The 19241-nt window shown below is 40.8% G+C and overlaps 1 protein-coding gene across 4 annotated transcripts in view; it reads left to right on the top strand.

Moving 5' to 3' along the window:
* The first annotated feature begins 2395 nt into the window (after positions 1 to 2395).
* Positions 2396 to 19241, top strand: part of acsl3a (acyl-CoA synthetase long chain family member 3a) — a 34477-nt gene continuing 17631 nt past the window's right edge. The window contains exons 1-6 of one of the 4 annotated variants that reach the window (XM_051397273.1): positions 2402 to 2537; positions 7928 to 7985; positions 8206 to 8773; positions 10647 to 10824; positions 17710 to 17819; positions 18906 to 19044. In XM_051397273.1, coding sequence (XP_051253233.1) covers positions 8399 to 8773; positions 10647 to 10824; positions 17710 to 17819; positions 18906 to 19044 — 802 coding nt within the window. In that variant the 5' untranslated portion in view covers positions 2402 to 2537; positions 7928 to 7985; positions 8206 to 8398. Of the gene's footprint in view, positions 2538 to 7823; positions 7986 to 8205; positions 8774 to 10646; positions 10825 to 17709; positions 17820 to 18905; positions 19045 to 19241 lie in introns of all 4 variants that reach the window. The other 3 variants (XM_051397270.1, XM_051397271.1, XM_051397272.1) reach the window with 3 other exon arrangements.

Raw genomic sequence — 19241 nt, 5'->3', positions numbered from 1 at the left:
AATTGGAACCATGTTAACTTAATCTATTTTTTATTAACAATGTTTATTTATTTATAAGAATCATAATTAATATTGATCATTTTAATGAGAACACACATGGGGTAACTTAGTATCCCCTTTAAAAAGATAAATTACAAAGTGCTTCTCAGTAATACAACAAATGTTTTTTAAAAAAGTACACTTAAAAAGAGAGACAAAAAGTTTACAAAAAGACAAAAAGTCTTAAAATCTACATACAAGTGTTATAATAACTAGGACTATTAACGGGACGTTAATCAAACAAACTGTTCAATTCCATTCAACTGACATGAAAGTAGGGACAACAGCATTGACCGGGACACCCATCACTTTAGACCCATTGAGAAAACATTTCGGTTAGAAAAATTAAGTTGTTTATTTGTTGGAGAACATCAGAAAAAATATCAGTGATATACACTAATACTGAACATCAGAATAATCATCTATTCAAATATTATTTGTGAGCCTGAGGAGAGCAATCTCAGTGGAGTGTTTCTAGTGAAGGCCAGATTGGAAATCAAAACATATACTGCTATTATCCAGCACGCCTAAAAGTTGCCTAGAGACCACGGTTTCACGGCTTGAAACTGAGCTGGAGATGGACATACTGTAGTAAAGAATCAGAAGGCAACAGGGGTTGAATGTGCTTGAAATAATGATGCAGACAGTATCAAGGGAGTTATTCACAATAACAAGTCTTCATGAATAGCACCAAAGATCTATGAGAACAGATTGTGGCACAGCAAGTAGTAGTTGACATCTGCATATGAGAAATGGCATTACATTTTTTATTAGCAAAATATGCTAAATATTTTCCCTCATGCTTAAAGGAGCTTGTCTAATGAGAAAAAAACTCATACGATTTCTTCAAGAAAGCTAGAAAACAGATGGCGTTCAAATTATACATTTGAAAGAATCTGCTTGAGTCATCTGGTTTGATGCTTAGTGGCTAAAACGGATGACAGATACATTCCAATCATGAAATTGTTAATTAAATATATTATCTTGTTAGTAATCAGATGGTGGAGTGCTGGGACTGAAGGATTATTATTACAACCCTGATGAGAAAGTGGAGATATGAGGCAGCAAGCCTCATTTCACCATTTCATTTTCCCAGTAATATGTCTGTTGGTGAAGCAGCCATCTGCTTGTCTCTCTGTCTCCATGATATATCACACTGCCTCTGCACCACACTGCAGAGTGAGTCATCACACTGCCAGCGGCTCCCTTTCATAGCTCTGTGTTTTCTTAGGTTTATAACAATACAACAGTCAACATAAAAAATAATAATAATTTAATTTATTTGCAACTCAGGACCATGATCACATGGTATGGAGCAGAATAAAGACATCCCAGAAATGACAGAAATTTTACATTGGATAAACTGTATCCTCTCTGCTTCACTCCTCCAAATAACATCATGCATCAGCATTGTTCGTCCAGGCTTGTAATCAGAGGGTTGCCAGTTCAAATCCACTCATATAGCCCACTGTGCACTCCCTGCCCTCCACAAGTGCTGTGTGTGTATGAAAGTAGACAACATAGATATCAGTCACAGTATCAACATACATTATGAGGACATACATTTAATGTCAAGGCCCTTCCAGCGCCAGCGCGAGCACGACTCTTATCCAGTTGCTCCGTGCGTGTGGTGTTGTTTTGAGTAACTTGAGTGTGTTTTTCTTGAATTTCCCTCGGGATAAATAAAGTATCTATCTATCTATCTCATGTCAAGTGTTTTGACAGTTGGGTATTCCAACGGTGCATGCTGGGTAGGGGCTTTACAAATTGCACAAGGGGCGAAAGCAGACAAAGAAACGGTGTCAAGAAGAAGAACACAATGAGTAGTTTTTTTTCTAGTTCTGCATGATCAAGGTAGTGGTTGTGATATTCTGTAACATTTGAAATTGTCCATGATGACTCCCCCAGTGGAGCCCATGTCCAAATCATGGCACCATAAGTTTACATTTAAATCTTAATCACAGGTGAAATGTACTGGACCTCACAATTCTTCCACTCAGGTTAGGTGGACCCTTTCTTAATTGACCCAATTATTGATCATCATTTGTATGAACTTTCTCAAGAGTCTGAGGACCATTTTACATTTGACAGCTTATTAATACACCCTCTTTATTTCCTTTAATATAACCACTGCACCCCACCTCGGTGTGCGCGCGTGGCCTCTCGCTCCTTCTGACACTCAGTAACCCACGCAGTCACCTCGAGCCCTCCTTCCATCTGGGCCCGGCCCCTAGCACGCGCCACCTCGACGAGTCCAATCATAACGCAGGGAATGCCTCCCCCCCCCTCCCCCTCCTCCCCTCCTCTCCCCCTCCTCCCCCCCTCTCTCCCTCCGTACCCGCCATCCATCCTCGTACAACAACACGACGCGCGTGTCACTTCCGGGCTCAGATTGCAGAGTTCAACATCAGCGGTTGTAGGAGAGCCGGCGGGTGGACACAGAGGCAGAGCTGACTGTAACGGGGCCGGAGGACGGACAGACTGACAGACGGACACCGGTAAGTTCCTCGATGCGCGTTTATACCCAGATGTGCGGGATGCTACAGTTGCGTCAAGTTGCCCGAGATAGACCGAGACAATTGTGGAAGTAATGGACGCTATTCTTCTAAAAAAATAAAATAAAATAAAACCCGAGACTTTTAGTTCACGCTGTTGAATGTAGCAGCTACTTGCTAGCTAATTTAATGTTGTCAGCTGAGCCAAAGTGTAGAAAGAGTCGCTAAAGTGAGAACAAAGACAGACAGAGTAGGATTAACTAATGTAATTCAGATTCTTCCCTCAGCTGAGAACAGGGTGTGAATGTGTGTGCTGTTCAAATGCCAGTGTGTGTAAAGTGATCATTTCGCTGTTAGTTACCAACAATGCTACATTCGCTCATACTATAATTATAATATAATATAATAATGTGTTTGTGGACGAGAGCCTATTTCATGATCTCGTATGGTCAGCGCCTTGAACAGTGTTTCGCCAAAATGCAACACAGTTTGACCTATTTTATTTTGAAAAATCAAACCGGAAGTTATCTTGCCAATGTGGGGCTCTTGTTAGTCGCGAGTGCGCCTGGATGTCGCAGTTCAGTGGCTCTAATTATAATGACATCTCAATTCCACAACATATTGGGAGTCCTTGTGTCATTATTGCGCTTTAATTTCATTAAGGAATGAGGAAGAGCTCAGTAGCTCATATACTCATTGTAATGAGCATATTTTTAAGAGAACTTTTAGAAACATCTGTACACTGTTTTGTGTTTCTTCAGGTAGATGTATACAGTTATGAAAGGCAGACAAGCAAGACACATTTTATATAAACGTGTGTTTTAATCAAAGGCCAGAACTGCAAATCTTTGTCACCTCACAACAATCCTCACTCCCAAGTTTTACAACCTCAAGCTGCTTGCCACTTTTAAGGTCTGTTTATTTACCCAGCCGAAGTGAACTGGCCTGTGGCAACGGTTATCAAATGATGCAGGTCCACCAGGGTGCTCCTGTACCTACAGACAGAGATCCTATTGTCTTGCGGGGATGGTCCGATGTGATTAGAAAACACTCAGACACACACTCTTTCTCCCTGGTAGCCATATTTCTCAAGGAGGACACAAGTCTGCATTATTATGGTGTTATAAAACATATCTTAAGTTAATATAGTCTGCTGAGTGAGGAGGGAAAAGATTACATGTTTTCTTGGTATTTATTTACATTCCTTATTTCACTTGTGATAAAGATACTTAATATTAGCCAGGATCAGGTACTTTTTATTGATTTAGCTGTGGTATAAATAGTCCAAAGCATTACAAGAGAGAGAAAGTGAAAGGAATAGGTTGGTGACTGGCATGTTTGCCAGTAGTTTATGTCACCATGTGCACACAAAAGCAGAGAAAAGCTGCAGCCTGATCTGCATAATCCAACCAATTGTGTTTTGTGCTTTCACTCTCAATGAAATCATACAGTACTTAAAACTCTTCAGTCATTTTGCAAGCCTTTGATTATGCCACTGTTTGAAACAGGCAAATACACCTCATGTTTGCACCTCCACACGCCCTCGCAAATGCACCTCCACACCACAAACATCTCCTCTTTCTCCTTAACACACGCGCAGTCTGACCCTTGGGGCCAAAGTCGTGTGTTTGTGCGTCGTCTCACCACAATGGCCATGTTGAACTTTCTGCGAGACTTCGGCCTGCCTGCTTAGCTGAGTGGGTGAAAGCACGATGACGTCTGCACACAAAAGAACCCATTCACACAATCTCTTGAGGAAGCAATCATTCCCTCACACACACACACACACACACACACACAAACACACACACACGCCTGCTCACCCCACCACTACACAGACTATGTCACAATATTACTCAATTAATCCAGTGAGTGGAGGCTGCCTGCAAAGCGCCTGCTTGCTGCATAAAGCCACCCATTGAGCAACTACTAGTCTACATATTGCGACTAGCTCTTTCTCACCATTAAAGGTAAGAGATTAGAGTCAATCTTGTTTGTGTACTGCTTTAGGATAAATCAGGGTCTTGACCTTTTACAGTGACTGAGAGGAGGAGTTGGTCTTGGATCTTTCTGGAAAGCCCTAGGTCAAGCCCGCTCGTCTACATGGGGGTTGGACTCGTTTCTCTGGGTTGGTAAATGGCTCGTGGATGCAATCAGTGCATATCAATGAAAAGTAAGGAATTACTAGTCTGATTGATGTCACACAGATGGAGGTTACAGGTGGCTCTCCATCTTTATTTATGCATAAATTCCTTTTATCCAAAGCTTAGCCGACATTCCAATATGTTATGACTACAACACCATATCTCCCTGCCCATGTGTAATCTGACTAGTGGTGCCTGGCAGTGCACACAGTGGCACTCCCCACTGTTATTCATACAGTCATGGCGCAATGGTGAAATTATTAGTTGATTATTTAACCGAGAATTAATCAACAACCATTTTGGAGTGCTATTAATAACTGTGAGAAGAGTTACATTCCAAACTGGGGATGTGGTTTGAAAGACGAAGGTGTTTACCAGTGAGAGAGGGTCTAACAAAAGACGTTACAGAGTTACATTATGTGTTTCCAGAGTTTGACCAGGATATTTCGACCTATGTTGCTTTGATTTTGACCAATATTTTGGTCAAGTGCAATACTAAAATGGAGTATCCCTTCAGCATCTAATCGAAAACACACCAAAGCCTTCAGATTCAGTGTAGGCTACTCAGTATTGTTGGTGAACATCCTGTTTACTGAATGCAGTTGCAGGAAATAATAGCTTGAAATAATCCAGTCTATGAAATGTAGATTTTGTGATGTTTTGTTAGAGGAGCAGACAATAGCACTAAGATGATTTTCAGTGATCTTTATGGAGGAACAGGATTATATCAGCGACAGGTTCAGAGTCTAAAGAAAAATGAAAAGCATTGGTTGCTGACATGAGGAAAAACAAAGAGAAACCCAGTCGTTGTTCAAGAAAGCATGTTCCCTCTCTGTTGCTTAAAGTACGAGAGGTTTGTTTTTTATGGTTTACAAAAGATGATGGAAAATAAAATGGTGGCTGCATTTAAAACTGTCCTTGCAGTCTCATATTTGTTACAGCAGACCTAAAACTTCGGTTCAATGTCTACACAAAACAGCAGTGGAAGAAGTTGAAGTCTGCCAGCACTGTGCTCTGTTGCTTCTTTTCCTCTAGTCTGACAGTTTGTTTACCACAGTTGACCACACTACTCCTCTCTGGCCTCTATTTCATCGACCTCCACTTTCAGCAAAAAAAAGAAAAAAGAAAAGAACTGCAAGAGACAACCAAACCAACAAGTGGATGATAGCGGGCGATGGAGTAAAGCGTCTGTCCCAGCAGGGTGCAGTTTTGGTAAGCTGTAGGGTCCTGTGATGAAGCGAGGAGGCATCAAGGCCGGGTAACAAGACACCAAGCAGAACAACAGCGCAGTGGAGAATCCCACAGAGAACAGATGGTAGTCTGGGAGAGCAGTGCTGGTAAAAGCTCTGATTTATTTATGAGTCTCAAAGGGACACTTGAGGGATGAGTGTGTTTGGGAGACAAGTAGGTACAGTGTGTGTCAGTTTTTTGGTAGGGGAAGGATGAGGTGCTTCAGGGGAGCTAGATGAGCCTCTCCCTCCTATGAATAATGAATTACTGCTGCTAGAATAGGCTGTTAGCGGCCCTCCGAGTGTGTATCTGCGTGCTCGCTCACACCGTTTTGACAGGGGACATGTTTTTTTTAGCTGCACGATTGCAAAGACAGTTGATGGACTGGGTAGAAATGTCAATATGCATTATGGTTATTTCTCACACTGGTGGCCTCTAATGGCAGTTTAACCACCTTATTACCCAGAAATGTTGGACTATATAATGGCGGTTGTGATAGTAACGAGGTTCAGCTCCCTAAATTATAAGAGAAGCACTTTTGCCATACCCAACAGACAAATAGTAATCAATAATAGTAGTGATAACAATGATGACTGTGAAGTATCTTTTAGAGGATGGGACCTTCATTTACCCTGGCAATAATCTGAAACACTTAAAGATCCAGTTTTTTTTTTTTTTTTTTTACAGATCCTTGAATCTTACACTGCGCAGAATGTTATATGTTCATAGTTTGACACTAGAAGGCTGCGTTCAATCTCAATCTGCTAAAAGGGAAAAAATTTTCTGAGCTCACCTACAATCTGAGTTTATGACGCATACGTACAGGCAGGATTTTGTGACATCACGACTGACAAAATGAAGATGAATTCTGGATTTTTCAATGAGGGGGAAAGAACAGACACAATTTTATTAATAGTCAAAGCAGATTATTTTTAAACGTCTGGGGATCTCTAAACTGAGATTAGCTACAACAGCCAGTGAAATACATAAACAGATGTTCCTTTACTGGAGCTTTAAACCGCATCTCAACATGGCAGATGCTGTTTGCTCAGTCTGAGGTTTAAAAAAAAAAAGCTAGTAAGTGGACCTTGGGTTAAGATTATGTTGTCAAACTACTATTTTTGTGGTATACTGTATAAGGAAATTTAAAATGTAATAACTTTGAACTTTAACTTTAAACTTTAAAGGAAAGAAAGGCATTTGAAATGAAATAAAAAAGTAAGGTTTCGAAAGAAAGTTTTGCAATCGGCCCTGAAAAGCACTTGTATCAAAATATTCAAACATACCTAACCCTTGGTAAGACACCGTATATTTAAATAACAGTGTTTCCTGATTGATCTGAAGCTAAGACCGGTGTTGGCCTAACCTACTGTACAGGTTAAAGTGTAGAGAACTGGTGCTATCAGGAAACCTGTCAGTCATGGCAAAGAGAGAACCTTAACACTGATCTCTGATCAGAACTCTGGACAGCTCCCAAACTCTGCCAGCACCTACTGCATGTTACAGTCTCCATCACCACTAGTTCGTATTGTCTGTGTCTGTCACATGATACAGTATTGTTACAATTGAAACTAGGAAGTGAGATGAATTTCAGAAAATATACTCCATACTGTAAAAATCCAGTGTGGCAGTCTATCCCACTACACTCTCTCTGGTTCAGTGTGTACAGTGTGGCTAGGGCATCTGCTACTTTGCGGTACACACACTTTAGCTTCAGCTTGTTCTTTATGTGTACTCTCTCAGTCGTCCTAGTCTAGTCTAGTGGCTTGTACCCTGTCACACACACTCATACATGCTCATTCAGAAACCTCTTATACACCATCTCACACTTAGTGTCGCTTACGTCTGTTAGAGATAGTGGTCTCTTTCTGTTTCATTCTTTTCACTTTCTCTTCTTCTCAAATCTTTTTGTTAGTTTTTTCTCATCTGCTCTTGCTGTTTTCTTTCTTTTTCTCTCTTTTTTTCTTTGTCTCTTCAGCGGTAACAGTTGCCTGTGCTGTGTCCATGCTGTTTTCTCAGTGAGTGCACTGGATACAGGGGCTGCAGGAAAGAGAAGGAACATTGGAGCACAGAGCAGGTCTGTTTGTTACGTCGTGGTTTGCCAATAATTTCTCTTCTGCTTTTTTTGAGCGAGACTACATGTGACTCATTGTTTGGTTTCGATTTCTGAATGAGTTGAGATCCGGGTACTTTGTGGCTCTTAAAGCTCAGGATTATTATAAGCTCAGGCTTTACCTTATTTTGAAATAACAATAAGAAAGGAACTGAATGTCAGTTGTTTGTGATTTATTTTCCAGGAGTAGTGTGGAGCTGTGGGCATTTTATTGCCAGGGATTACGAGTCAAGCTCTCCAAAAGAAAGAAGGAAGACAAAGAAAGGGACAGAAGAAAAGGGGGACTGACTGCCACAGCGGGAGGAACTTTTTCTCACAGCTTATCTTCCTCCACACTCTCTCCTCGCCTCGTCCAGCGTCTTCACAGCTTCACCAAGATGAAGCTGAAGGAGGACCTGAACCCCTTGCTGCTGCTCCTCTTCCACCTAATGGTATGGATCTACACCTTCATCACCTTCCTGCCTTCCTACGTCCTCAGCTGGGTCTCCAGATCCAACGAGGGCTTCCTTGGCTCCGAGGAGGAACGAGCGAAGAGAGCGAAGGCCCGCTCGGTGCTGGGACGTCCCGAGGGACCCTACCGAGCGGTGAGCGCCACCAAGAGGTTGTTGACTTCGCTGCACCCAGGAGTGGACACCCTGGATAAGATGTTTGAGTACGCAGCCACAAAGTTCCCACACAGAGACTGTCTAGGGACGAGGGAGGTGATCTGTGAGGAGGACGAGCGACAGAGCAATGGAAAAGTGTTCAAGAAGGTAAAGAGTAATGCAGAAAGTGTGGTAACAGAAGCAGTAGTATAGTTACATTACATCAAATAGCAAGGGACAAAATACAAACCCCTAAAAAAGGGACATTAGGATGTTAGAGGCACTTTAAAGCAAGGGCGAATCTAGAGGGGTGGTATGAGGTGGCAGCTGCCACCCCTAAAAAATGCCTGGCCACCCCAGCTGTTACCCCAGTTAAAAAAACTTTAAACCATTTAATGATCTCCTATGGCCATATTTTGAACTAAGGCTTCAGGTCAATGAAAAAAATTCTAACGCAACCTTTAGATAAATGCTTTACAAATGTGCCACAATAATTTAATATTTTTGAGTAAAATATCTTTATTTGGGAGCTTTTCCAAGCAAATATTGACATATGTGATTGTTTGCAATTAAATCAGCAGATATTTCTGCCACCCCTTAAAGTTACCATGCCACACTCTTGCCCCCCCCATGAATATTTCTCTAGATCTGCCCCTGCTTTAAAAGAATGGTTCAACATTTTGGGAAATACACTTATTAGAGAGTTAAATGAGTAATATAAACGAATACAGTGGAATACAGTTCCGTAGATAAACAAACGTACATGGTATGATAACTGTTCATTTTCATACCACAGTATACTGTGCTATCGGTATACCGCTGCAATCCTAATACCACATGGTCAGTGTAAAAACATGAATGAATGGATGAATAAAAGACTGCATAGCCAGGTATTTGAAGAAGATTCACAAAGGTTAGAAAAAGGGAAGAATGAATAGAAGCAATAGATTTGAATTTTTTTCCTGCACCTCACATTTGTCATATTGTATAAAGAAAAACGGTATTGTTTAAATTGTCAGCATTCCAGCTTGTCATTCCACTAGACGACCTAAATTCCGTTGACCTTAAAAATGTTAAGAAAGAGAAGTGTATGGAAAGAAAGAAGGAGATGGGATAAAGAGATTTGATTTGTTCAACAGTAAAAAGAATAGTGGGAGTATGAAATAGAAACTAAATCCTTCCTAACATGAAGGCTACTACCATGTCTTGCCACCATATCCTCTATATGCTTCTATAAAATGTACGTCTGTATACAAATACTTGCATTCACAGATTATCTCAGAAGTTGCAACAGCATTCAGTGTAAACTTTACCCAAGTATGCACGGTGCTGGCACAGTCAGGAGTTAGCAAACTTTGACGTGCATTTACAGTTTCCCCCTAATCCCAGCAGCCTGATCCTTCTAATCCAGTTAAACCCCCAGTGTCGAAACACTTATTGCTGCAAGAGAACATGTCTTAGCTGTTTATTGTTTCCAACAAGTGGATAACAGTACTGTATAGTCATGATTACTGTGCGTTTGTGTGCACTACCATTTATTAACCATTAGGAGCCAGTATAACCTCACTAATACAGGCAGGAAGCATGTGTGTCTTTCTACTGTGTGTCATCAGAGTGTTGGAGAGTATATCCAGAAGCCCGTGTTTATCTTCTTCTCATGCAGATGATGACCGTGAAATGCTACAGTATGAGAATGACAGCAGAGGAGGCAGTAGTTTTGTTTGGCAGTGATGAACTGTTGCTCCCTTTCCTGTGACTTTTTAAATATGAAACAGACCAAACATGTGACTGTGGGATATAACTCTCAGTACTGTGCTCCTGCAGTAAAATGCACCCACTGACACACAATAAAAGGAGGAATCAAATGTTCTTTGGTTAGAGTAATGGCTCAGTACACCCTCTAAATAGTTAATAAAGACTGGGTACATTGTTGGAGCAATTAGCCTCCTTTCCTTTATCTACTGTACCTTTTTATCCCCTTCTTCATCACTAACAAATGTCACTGTACTTCTCTTCCACACCCCTCTCCCCCCTCCTGCAGGTGGTTCTGGGTGAGTACCGCTGGCTCTCCTACAAGGAGGTCCTCACAGCAGCGTCCCAACTGGGCAGTGGGCTGGCATCGCTGGGGCAGCGGCCAAAAAACAACATCGCCATGTTCTGTGAGACGCGAGCCGAGTGGATCATTGCTGCCCAGGCCTGCTTCATGTACAACTTCCGACGTAAGTCCAGCGTGTCTGTGTATGGACCATCAGCATATATGACAGCTCTCCAAAAGTGAAGCCCCCTGGTGGCTGACTGCAGTATAGGTCATAAAGTGTGTTGCCTCCATAATAGCAGATGGGACAATGGTCAAACTAAAGAATCTAGGTACACCTTAAATAAATTAGTGATTTGATGGTTTCCGGTATTTTAGATAGTTCTCATTTTAATTTTCTTTCAATTTTAAGTTATTTGAAACTATAAAAAGGGGGTTTTACATCATGAATGACAGCTGAGCCCTGCTCATGATTAAGTCGACCGGGGCGTATGGGTCACCAACCAACCCCGGATATGATGTCCATCTTTTATATGTCGATAGTATGGACACACAGAAATACACAGAGGAGGGTGGACAAACAATATTAACACCCCATGAAAAGCAGTGCAGCAGCTTAACATTTTAAACAGTCTTTAGCCTAAAAAACACTGCATCACTCTAAGCTGCAGCCGGTCAGAAGCATCAGTCTCTTACATACTGCGTACCCATTGTGTAACATTTAGGAGCATCTATTGGCAGAAATGGAATATAATATTCATAGGTATGTTTTCATTAGTGCAGAATCACCTGAAAATAAGAATCGTTATGTTTTCCTTACCTTAGAATGAGCATTTTTTATCTACCTGCTGCGGTTCGCCTTCTGTGGTCGTCGCCATGTTGAACCGCCATGTTTCTCCAGTACCCCAGAACAGATGAAACATACACTGCTTTAGATGGGAACGTTTGTGTTTTTTGCATGTTTCACAGGCACTGTAGTTCCTCCCTCAAGCTTGGAAAGGGAAGGTGAAGTTAGTGAGTTGGACTTTACATTGACACTGCTAGATGCCACTGAATCCTACACACAGATCTCATGTAACCTTTCTCACATAACAAAAACAGAAATGTTATATATCCATTGAGTTTCTGTAGTGTTTTTTTGTAGTGGCACTTTTTTAATTACGTTATCTTGTTGTGCCCTCTTCTTCTGGTTTTCTAACTCGAAACCAACTATTGCCTGATTTGGGGAGTAATGGATTACATGTAACTGAGTTACCTAATCAGGATTAAAAAAAAGGTAACTGTAATCCATGTCCTCTTGTAGAAAAAAGATATAATCCTATTACAGTACATTTAGTAAATATTGGGGTTATTTAGCAGGATTACAGTTTTAAAATGCAACAGTTTTTTAATTTTCTATTGTTTCTATTTCCATTTCTTATATAATACGCTTACATCAGTACTTCTTATTGATAATTCATTTCTCTTGTCTTTATTTACATATTTGTTGTTGAGGTAATCCAGAAGTAATAGAAAGTAATTGAGTTTCATTACTTCAATATTGTGATACTTGGATTAGGTTACTGACTAAATTTTTTAACAGGTAGTTAGCAATTGTATTGGATTACATTTTAAAAGTAACCCTGCCTACTGCTTGTCTCGATCAACCAACTTCTAGTATTCGCACCTTGACAAAGAAAAGGAAAAATGCTTTGCATAGTTTATACCCTACCTCTAAAATAAAAAATAATTCATTGAATTTGTTTTTTTTTTAAATATATTTAGTTGAATTTTTGTCTGAGAAATAAATTGTAATGTTTTTCAGTCTTATTTTATATTAAAAAGTCATTATATTCTTCCTTTTACATCTGTAGGACCTTAACTCTCAACACTTTAATAGAGTATTTTTGAAAACGATGGGAGCCAGCAGTAGAACAGACTGAAGCAAATGGAGGTCCTTTTTTGTCAACAGCAAAGAAGTAAATCTGTACTATACTGTAGTGTGCTTTCAGTTTAGGTTGTACTGTGCTGTGTTCACTGCTCTCTCCACTTTCCCACTGAGCATCTTCCAAATGTGTCTGAATTAGGCTGATTTATAGCTATTTCTGTTTGTGTGAGTGTGTACGTGCACATGTTAGTGGTTGCACTGGACAACTTGCAACACGCAGGGCCCAGCTGAGACAGAAGAAGGTCAATTTGTCCCTTCTGCTTTTCTGTTATATAAGTGTCCCATTTCTCCTCCTCCACTCCTTTTTTTTCTCCATCCGTTTAATTTTCTGTGATGGAAACACACTCAGATACAACAACGCATTTTTATTTTATACATGCACAGTGTCACCACATCTTTTTGTTGTACTCCAACAAAAAGGCATCTTTTGCCCTGGAAAATGGTCCTTTCTGCTTGTATTAGAGTAGACATCATGTTTCTCATGTAACACCAGTGAGAATTCTGTACCTGTCAGCCCAAAGTAGTGTCTGGTTTGTTCAGGTGAAAAGGACCAGAGGAATAATTTAACATTAGCACAATGCTAACAGGGGACATTCTAAGAATTGTAAAAATAAAAATAAAACAGCAGAATGACTTTAAATAATAAGAAAAAAATATTTTTTTCACTTCAGAAAAAACTGCCTATGTTTTGTGACATTAATGCTGAGGGATACGTTAACACTGTAAACCACAGAGAAGGTTGAAATTTTCAGTCTTGTTGCGCCTTCATCCTATAACGATCAGTGCAGCAGCAGCCTCCTGCCCTGAGGGATTCCCTGCTGATTTACTCTTTAATATGTTCTCTACTTAAGGGTACTTTCTTTACTATGAACATCCACAGCAGCACTTTAAGCTCATTAAATCTTTTTGATTGTCCTTGAAGGACCCTTCATTTTCTCTGTGTGCTTTAGTTTATGCTCCATTAAACTGTCACGCTTTGAAAATACGCTGCGAGTACAGGCCAATAAAGCATCTCTATAAAGCATCTTTCTCTCCTGCAAACACAAACAGTGGGGACAGTGGAAAGCCCGGGGCAGTGGATAACACATAGTGCGGGGGGGAGGTAGAGGGGAGTTAAAGGTTGAAAAGAGCGATGGAGGAAGAGATGGAGGGGAGGAAAGAGAGGGAGAGAAGTGAGGGGTGATGGCGTCAGAAGAGGGGTGAGAGAGTCTACATGAACATCTGATGTTGACAGAGGGATCAAGGAGTCAGCCAAAGGCCCCCAGTGAGCTCAAACACTTGGTGTGGTGTGTGTGTGTGTGTGTGTGTGTGTGTGTGTGTGTGTGTGTGTGTGTGTGTGTGTGTGTGTGTGTGTACATTGTATTTACTGTATATTGGCTTTTTGTCAAAAGGCAAATGTGCACATCATTTGTGAGTTCTTTGCACTTGTCATATGTGTGAGTTCAGTAAACGAGATATAACTAGCAGCAGTCACGCAGCATACGTACTCTACTACTGCTGTCATATAAAAACCTCATAACTCCCGTTTTGGCTGCTTTTTATGTCTTAATGTAAGTTGAAGGATTACATGTTCCTCTGTGCACTTCTGAGGAAATTTGACTCCTCCCCCATTTGTTGGATTGAAAAAAAGCAGAGCAACCAAGATAACACAAGGCTGAATATCTTACAAATTCTAAGCCTGTTGCTACAGAGCGGAGTTGTGTGTGTGAGTGCATGCGCGTGTGTGTGAGTGTCAAGCTGGGGCCCAATCTCGTGTTTAGATCTCACGGCTGGAGGTGTCATGGCCCTCATCCACACACAGTAGCAGAGCAGGAAGTATTGAAGCTCCATGACGCAAGAATGTGATGTCACTAAGACCTGTCCCATCAACCCCTGTGTCTGTGTCAGTGTAGGGACGCAGGGATAGAGACTGTGTTACTCTGTGTTTTTCTACCTCTCTCTATCTCTCTCTTTCTCTCGATGACTTGTTTCCTCCTGTCACCTTTCTCACCTTCTCTGTCACTCTCACCCGTTTTCTCTTCCTCTGTCTGTTTATTGACCTGAAGCCAGTTTGCCTCCGGTGCTGTGATATTTAAACAACTACACACACACACACACACACACGCACACACACAGACACACAAGCAGAAGACAAGTAGATGCAATAATTCACACTCAAAACTGTGTTTTTCTTATTGTTACTTGACTTGGATGTTTAAGCTTCACTGTGCAGAGTGATCGGTAGGATTTGGTAGGATGAAAAGTTTGTAATGAGCAACATGTTCATAGATTCTGGACTTTTCCAGAACATTTTAAGAATATATTATAAGTTATTTGAACTTTTTCCATATAATACAAAAATTGTTATTCAAAGAAGGGTATTTTTATAAATATTAAATATGTCTGGAGGGAGTCTGTGAGCTGTCTGTACAGACCATCATGAGGTGGTGAGATGCATCAGGATCTGTCTGATTCAGCTCAGCAGATGTCACTGATTGATCTTATTGTACATTCGTGTTGCGGTGATTAATATGCAACCAGAGCAGCTACATCACGGAAAATGAATTACATTACATACATTTTGAATTTTTATAAATGGAAAGAGTTTAACAGTCACGTGTAAGTGTAAGCTTCTAGTGTCCACAGAAACATGATGGAAATGTGACGGAAATGTGAGCACCATGGTCGTCCCAAAGAAAGTCAATGCAGTGTAATCAAATCATTATGTCATTAAACCGTCATATCCACCACACCACATGTGGAAGACTGTCTATTAAATATCCATTTTTATTTTAATCAAAGGTAACTGACCCCAAAAAGCTCCAACCACTGATGCTCCCATGTGGACTTGTGCATGCAAGCACACATACCAGCGCTCCATCAGGCATGTGCACACACACTCCCTCACATACCAATACTGTTTATATCCCCAAAAGAGATTATCGGCCAGTGAGAGCTTGTGTCCCATTGGCTCAAAGGCCGTGCTGAGGCCTCTTGAGGTGCCTGACGATGTCATCAGAGCAGGAGGGGCCAAATCAGAATGACAGAGTGGTGTTGACTGAGTGCACGTACATTGTCCATCTTCACACATGCTTCACTGTCTATATGATGACACACACACATATGTACAAATGGAGTTGTCTCTAAGCTAGTTTTAAGAAATTCAATGTATTCATACAGCGTAGATAATTGGAATTCTATTTACAGACAAATGTAGATATTTAGTCCTTTATTTTTTATTGATGTATTTATCCATGTATTATCTACTGCACCTGTCTGAGTAAACCTTGTTCATTGTAGTGCAGACCCATAGTAGGTTTCCAACAAAACACAAATGCACAGTACAGTTGCAAAAACTTACCATAAATTGGTTTTACCATATTTATACCAACACACAAAAAGCTATCACAGTAGTCTTAACAAAACAGAACATTGTAAGGTTGGCAGAGGCATTAGAGTATTTATTGCAGGGCCGTTGCAGTGTATTACATTTTAATGTCCCCTCACTCTCAGACAGTCAAACTGCATCTTCAAGCCTCTTCAGTGTCGTGTGGACATTAGGGACGTTACCTGTGGAGTGGCAGAACGGGCTCACATTTAAAAAAAAGGAGAGGATGTGCTCCAATTGCGGAGTATCACACTGCTCAAGTTCCCCTGGAAAAAATATTATTCCAGGGTACTGGAAAGGAGGCTTCGACTGATTGTCAAATTCAGTATTTGATCAGATTTAGGAGGACCAATGCGGATTCTGTCCTGGCTGTGGAACAGTGGACCAGCTTTTGGGGTTGTTGGGGGGGTCGTGGGAGTTTGACCATCCGATCTACATGTGTTTTGTGGACTTGGAGAAGGCTTATGACCATGTCCCCTAGGGAGTACCGGGGCCGTAACTACCAGCTATCTGGACCTTGTAAAACCAAAGTGAGAGCTGTGTCCGTATTCTTGGCACATAATCAAACACCAACACTGTCCCTTGTCTCTGATCCAGTTTGTGATATTCACAGGATCTCAAGGTGCAGCAAGGGTGAGGAGAGTGTCCAGTTTGGGAACCCCAGAATTGCATCTGTGCTTTTTGCAGACGGTTGTGGTTCTGTTGGCTTTATCAGACCATGACCTCCAGCACACACTGGGGCTGTTGCTTGTTGAAGCCAGCTGGGGTAGTTCAGGTAGAAGCCTCCTGGGTGTCTTCCTTTGCAGGTTATTTTTACTGGGAGGAGACCCTGGGCTAGACCCAGAACTTGCTGGAGGATTTATAAATCTCATCTGGCCTGGGAACAGCTCCTCCTCAGGATCCACCAGGAGTTGGAAAACGTTGCGGGAGAGAAGGAGGTCTGGAATACCCCACTTAGCCTGCTGCCACTGTGACCTGACCCCAGATAAGTGGAAGAAAATGGATAGATCTTCAAGCTTTTAAGTCTTAAGGCTTAGTTTGAATTTGGCTTAGACATCTGGCTGGCATTTTGGGAAAAGGCATACAGATATGGTGTCATTGATTCAAGATTCAATACTTTATTGCCATACAACTCGGTGCAAGTTGCTAGGGATTTGCTTCAGTGTGCTCAGGACATCAACAAAGAAAAAAAAAACAGCAAACCACATATCTGTTGATACCAAGAAGTGTGACTAACTATAACTAGTAACCAGCATTTTTTCCCATGAAAACATTTAGTTTTATATTAGTCAACTATGATTTACTATAACCACGTGCAAGTGTGGTATATATGTTTTTATATTAATATGCATTTGTATATTAATATACATATTCATCTTTTTGAAACAGTAAAATTGCAACCCAACAGAATTACAATAATATAAGAAATAGTCAAAGTACAACAGCCTAATTTGGTAAAAAAAAAAAAGTATTTAAATTTTGACTGATAAAGACAATACAGCTTTTAATGCTCTGGTACAAGATCCTTTTATAAACAAGTTTGAACTCAACAAGAGAGAGAATCTCTTTAAATCAGTATCATTATGATCATCCATTATAAATATCACAGTTATCTTACAGAGATATACTTTATCTACATTACAGTCACCAGGGGCTATTACATTATGTTTAGAAATGATTAACTGTGTTACATGACTGGTGTGTAAATTTATTAAAGAAACTGGTAGAATATTTATACTTATGATAATAGTGTTTTTTATTGGTGTGTGTTGCAGTGGTCACCCTTTACTCCACACTGGGAGGTCCAGCCATTGCTCACGGACTGAATGAGACTCAGGTCACCCACGTCATCACCAGCAGAGAGCTCCTGGAGACCAGACTCAAGGTTAGAACACACAAATGTATACTGAAAATGAGATACTATTTCGTTTAGAGTAGGTGTAGAGGTAAAACTGTGTGTGGATGAAGTATGAGTAATCCAATGCTGCATTGAGAAACACTAGTTTAGTAGTAGTTTTGGCATTGATAGAGATAGCTACACTGACATAACTGAGTTATGTGCACTTGTGCGAGATGAGTTCAGTAGTTCTGTTGTAACAGGCAAATTAAACAAATAATATCAAGCAGTGATGAATGGTAATTACCATATTTGTGTTGTACAGCCTGTATAGCCCACTGAGATATGTGACATTGGGCATCACCAGCTACAGTTTCAGGTCCCCAAAAGTCTAAGGACATAATGACAACATAAAAAAATGTAAGAAATGCCATCTCCACAGAGCCTTTGATGGGAAGTTGCAAAAAAGTTTGAGAGTTGAAAAGGAAGTTTTGTTAAAAAATATTGTCAACAGTACAGAATTTACTGTCAGCATTACAAAAAGTCCAATATAACAGCTGTAAACAAAATGTTACAGTTTGAAGGACATTTCCATTCATCAGAGTCTACAAAGGTTGCCAAACTCCTTTCCTGCAAATAAAAAGAAATGTAAACTAAGTTACGGTAAGTCTCACTGATCCAAAGTCAGAGATGTCACTTCCTGACATCAACATGTCTTTTGTCTGCATGACTACAACAATAATATTATAACAATAGTCAGCTTCTAGGCAACCATTATCCATCAGAGAGAATCTGAGAGGTGAAGTGTGTCACCATAGAGACAGAAATAAGGAGAAGTGCACGTGCTGGATGTTAAGGATCGTTTTGGACTCGTTCAGTCCCCAAAGACAAATGGTGCTCTGGCAATTCATCTCCCCTTTTATCAAGGTGGCATAAACACAGCTCCTCTGCTCACGCTCACACATCCCCTCTCAGCCCAAATATTGATGAAGATGATGTGCATGTTTCTTGACTCAGAAGAAACCTGGTTTTCATCATGTGCTAATGTGTAAACAATATATGTATGCTTGTCATATTTGTTCTCATGCTTTGTGTGTGTGTGTGTGTGTGTGTGTGTGTGTGTGTGTGTGTCAGGCTATCCTAATTGAAGTTCCGAGGCTGCAGCATATCATTGTAGTGGACAACACACCAACCTCATGGCCTGGATTTCCACGTGGCATCAGTGTCCACAACATGGCTGCTGTTGAAAAGCTGGGAGCCAAGCCTGAAAATGGTAAGCTGTGTGGGATTGTGTGTGTTTTCTGATTTAAGTACAGAGATTTGGTCTTTGCGTCTTTGTCTTCCCCGGAGTCATTGTCCTGGTCGGTACAGAAAGCTAATAGGACCACTGACTAGCAAGCGGCAGCAGCTAACACAGTTAACACATGGAGCAGTGCATCGGTAAGATACTTCCTAAGTTACAAGACTAAA

This window comes from Dicentrarchus labrax, unplaced genomic scaffold (assembly GCF_905237075.1).
Source record: "Dicentrarchus labrax unplaced genomic scaffold, dlabrax2021, whole genome shotgun sequence".
In the NCBI taxonomy this organism is placed as follows: domain Eukaryota; kingdom Metazoa; phylum Chordata; class Actinopteri; family Moronidae; genus Dicentrarchus; species Dicentrarchus labrax.
The sequence above is the reverse complement of the archived record's forward strand: the minus strand, read 5'-3'. Positions and strand labels throughout refer to the sequence as shown.